We start from the raw sequence: 4,607 nt of genomic DNA, 5'->3' as shown, positions 1-4,607 counted from the left end.
AATGGTCACAAACTACTTCAAGATTGTTTCAGGCTAGTCATAAGGAAGAATTTCTTTGCTGTCCGAGCCCCCAAGGTCTGGAACAGCCTGCCACCGGAGGTGGTTCAAGCGCCTTCATTGAACACCTTCAAGATGAAACTGGATGCTTATCTTGCTGGGATCCTATGACCCCAGCTGACTTCCTGCCCTTTGGGCAGGGGGCTGGACTCGATGATCTTCCGAGGTCCCTTCCAGCCCTAATGTCTATGAAATCTATGAAATCTATGAAATCTGGTTCTGGTCTGCCCAACTCTCGAGCCTGTCCAGGTCCTCCTGTATCTGCAACCTATCATCTGGCGTGACCACACTGCCCCACAATTTAGTGTCCACAAACTTGGCCAGTGAGCTTTTCAGTCCCCCGTCAAAATCATTGATAAAGATGTTGAAAAGCCCTGGTTCAACCACTGGCCACTTCGCACCAGGACAACAAAGATCCGTTCATGAGAACTCTCTGGTTCCTACTGTGTAGCCAGTTTCCCACCCATTTAACTGTTGAGTAGCTGAGTCCACAATCTTCCAGTTTCCCCACAAGGATATTGTGCGATACTTGATCAAAAGCCTTTTGGAAGTCTAAGTCTATAACATCTACCACGTCTCCTGTGTCCAGGTGGTGAGAGACCTGATCGTAGAAGGAGATGAGATTGGTAAGACAAGACAAGAGCCATGCTGGCTGTCATTCAGAATCTTACCCTCTGTGAGCGTATCACACATAGATACTTTAATGAGCTTTTCCAGGATTTTCCCTGGGATGGAGGTGAGGCTGACTGGCCTATAGTTGCTCTGGTCCTCCCTCTTCGTCTTCTTCCAATCCTCAGGGATCTCCCGTGTGCCACGAATTCTGAAAGAGCTATGCCAGGGGTTCCGTGATGACTTCAGTCAGCTCCTTCAGCACTCTTGGATGAAGTCCATCCAGTTCTGCTGACTTATAAATGTCTAGCTTTTCTAATTGGTATTGCATCCACTCAGCATCCACAGTGGGGAGGCTGTCAGTCCTGGCATGTACCCTACGAGACTTATCTCGCTTGACATTCCCCATGGTCCGGTGAAATACCAAAGCAAAGTGGATATTCAGGAGTTCAGTCTTTTCTTGAATGTCGGTTACCAGCTGTCCCGAGGTGTTAATCAGGGGTCCCACACTTCCATTTGTTTTCCTTCTACTGCCTACATAACTAAAGAAGGACTTCTGTTATCCTTGACTCCTTTAGCTAACCTAAACTCCATCGCCGCCTTGGCTTTCCTAATCATTTCCCTGCCGGTGCTGGCCATTGTTGTATAGTCCTCCTTGAGGATCATCCATAGCTTCCACAGTGAGTACACCTCTTTTTTCTTTTTTAAGAGGACTGCAATGTTCCTATTAAGCCAGGAGGGTTTGCCAGCCCTTCTGCTGCCTTTCCTCTTTGCAGGAATGGTTTTCTTTTCTGCTTTGAGGTTCGTATCCTTGAACAACAACCAAGCATCGTAACCCTGAGCAACGATCATATCCTTGAGCAACAAACTCCTCCCCCCCCGCCGCTTGGGCTGGAGCCAGGACTTGCTGCACCCCGCCATCCATCGCCGCTCTCACCTCAGGCCATCATGGTGGCGCAGCCACCAGCTCCAGTCCAAATGCTCGCACTCTGATTGGTTGTTTCAGACAACCAATCAGAGTGAGAATAAAGTGTTATGGAAAGAAAGGCTAAGGCTTTTATCATACTAGAACTAGCAAAATGCCCATCAAGAATGACGGGGACGGGAGCAGGCAGGGACAGAGATGTGCATCCATTCCCCCCCCACTTCAGGCATGCCCCGCCTCCCCACCGCCGCTTTGGGGCTTCTGGCCTCGTCCCCCTGCTCCATCCCTCTTCCGTCATGGTGGAGCTCCGGCCCCTCAGTCATGATGGTGCTCTGCCATGTATCTCTGTCTGTCCAAACACACACACTCCGATTGGTTGTTTCAGACAACCAATCAGAGTGTGAAGAAAACATTACGGACAGACAGACTAAGGCTTTTATCATATTAGAACTAGCACACTGCCCAATAAGAATGATCAGGGAGGCGGGCAGAGACAGAGGCCTGTGTACAGCCCCACCACATCAGGCTGGGGCCAGGGCCCGGGCCAAGGCTGCTCCCTGCCTCCCCACCACCGCTTTGGCACTGCTGGCCTCGCCCCTCCGCTCCATCATGGTGGAGCTCAGGCCCCTCAGTCCCCACTGTCATGATAGCATTCCATCATGTGTCACTGTCTGTCCAGAGTACTCTGACTGGCTGCTGAGGCAACCAACCAGACTGCGAATAAAGCGTTACAGACAGACAAACTAAGGCTTTTATAATATTAGAATTATACTGCATCATTGTATTCATTTACAATCCAGGACTGTTTCCTCCTATGCATCCAGAACAATCAAAGTAACACTGAATGTGCAAACTCAGCTTTGGCATTTGGTTACTTTTGAGGGGCTAACTGAACAATGGTAAATATTCTCTTCTTTCTGGAAATTAATTTACTTCCGTACAACACTACAACAGGTAGAAGTAACTTCAGAACAAGGGTTTTTTCACGTAGAAAACAAGAACATTCTAACACCCAAAGCAAGACATAAAATGTTCTCCCTGACCCAGTATTTCCCAACCTGAAAAAATGAGCCTTGTCTCATGAAAGTGAAACCTATCTTATTTCTCAGTAGTTACTATGTGTTAAAAATATCCTAACCTTAATGTATGTCTTTCACATACCTTCTAATCCTTTGCACATAATACACCACCAGTCTTCATCCTCTATTATAGTGAGGGCCAACCTTTTTTGGCAGGCGTGCCACAAAATAAGTCTTCACCCTCTATAAGTGCCACTCTAATCCCCTTCCCAACTGATCTGTTGTTCTGCTTTTTATTCCCTGCTCCCTCCCCAGTCTGCCACATGCCACATAGAGACTGCCTGTGCCACTTGTTGCACATATGTCACAGGTTGACTACCCCCGCTTTGTCATGTGCTGAATAAATGATAAAATAGTTTAACAGAGTGACCTTTAGAGCATCATCTGAGGTCCTGAGTCAGCACCTACTGAAACAAAAGGGGCAGTTCATAATACCACTCCAGTCACAATTTCAAGGTTATCCTTGTTCCCAAAATAGCTAGACTTTTATTTAATTAAAGCCAGGATTCTGTAGAACAAAAACTAGTTTGTTCCTCATGCCAATCTTGTTTTTCAGGATGCCTACAGAAATGTGCTCTACATTTTGCAAAACTGATAGGACTGAGACATGCAAACAAAAAGTAACGCTAAGAATAACAATAGCTTCTGAAGTTACAGTAGCAAGGATAAAACTGAAAAAGCTAATCATTTTTTAGGATGCAGACTGGTCAACAACTATAATGGGTAAGAAATGTCAACAGTAAGTTTACAATTCCTTTCTACCTCTCTCTCAAGCATGTGGGTTTTTCCATTAATTCAGATAAGAGAACTGACTAGACTTAGCAATATTCTTGTGCTAGTACACCTTGAGCACCACCTCACATAAACTTATAATTATAACAAACTCTCCTTTTGTAATATGACTGGCTACACTACTGGATTATTCTTTAGAAATATGGACAGTGACCAAATGTCATACATACAGCATGTTCATGGAGATGGGAGGATTAATGGACAGCCAAAAAACATTTAATGATGTTTTTGTACATGTACAATTTATAGCAATAACAACTACTTAGCCTTGAATACTGCCATAGATTTTGCTGTCTGGGTGCTCCCAGCCTTTTAATAATTCTCAGGATATTGCTCAAACCTCAATTGTTATTGGTCATGCAAGCAGTAAAACAAAATCTGAAATTTTGGGGCATGAAAACATTATATTATACTCAGCATGGAGTCAGAACAAACGTATGTTTAACATTTCCTACATTAGTAAATTCCTTCAGGATTATATAGAAGCCTAAGCAAACAGTCTGCTTTTCAATCCAGACTGCAAGTGTAAATCAGCTGGAATACGTAATAATAGATCTCAGTCTTTTTGTTTTTCAGAAAGCTAAATTCCATGTATGCATTATAGATAAGTAGGGATGAAGACAAATTCTATATGGGGAACAGATTTTTTTTGTACAGTAGCTATACAACAATTCTGAAGTTCCTGACAGGATATTCTAAAGGTAACCTCTATTGCTGCTCCCTGTAGCTGGGCAATCATGAGGTGTCCCAACACAGGTATCACATGCCCTCCTCTAACTTACCTCCTGAATAGGTGGAGCCAGTGGATTCTTGAATTCTGATAATGAAACTGGGAGTGAGAACTTGGAAAGCACAGATGGCAAGTCATGGCCAGGAAACTGACAGGAAAATCTATCTGCTAAAGGAGAATATCTGGAAAAGATACATGAGAAAAAATAGTTTATGTGCTGTTGATAAATAAAATTGGCATAAATTTGCAAGAACTGACTCATTACAGAAGAAGTGTTAATTTCAACATTAAAAATATTTATGTTCCTTGTAAACAGTAAAGCACTCCATTATAGTTTATAGCAGGGGTTGTCAACCTTTTTTAACAAGTGTACCCTCAGCAGCCGGATGTGGGGGAGGGGGGGGGGGGGGCCACC

General features: G+C 44.2%; 1 protein-coding gene across 2 annotated transcripts in view; it reads right to left on the bottom strand.

Moving 5' to 3' along the window:
• The window catches only part of NPRL3 (NPR3 like, GATOR1 complex subunit), a 157,864-nt gene that overhangs the window by 67,103 nt on the left and 86,154 nt on the right, over window positions 1–4,607 (bottom strand). For both annotated transcript variants that reach the window (XM_006020877.3, XM_025200614.1), the window contains one exon: window positions 4,245–4,374. In XM_006020877.3, coding sequence (XP_006020939.1) covers window positions 4,245–4,374 — 130 coding nt within the window. The remainder of the gene's footprint in view (window positions 1–4,244; window positions 4,375–4,607) is intronic.

This window comes from Alligator sinensis, unplaced genomic scaffold (genome assembly GCF_000455745.1).
Source record: "Alligator sinensis unplaced genomic scaffold, ASM45574v1 scaffold410_1, whole genome shotgun sequence".
Lineage (NCBI taxonomy): Eukaryota > Metazoa > Chordata > Crocodylia > Alligatoridae > Alligator > Alligator sinensis.
Note: the sequence above shows the minus strand (reverse complement) of the source record. Positions and strands in the feature narration are given on the sequence as shown.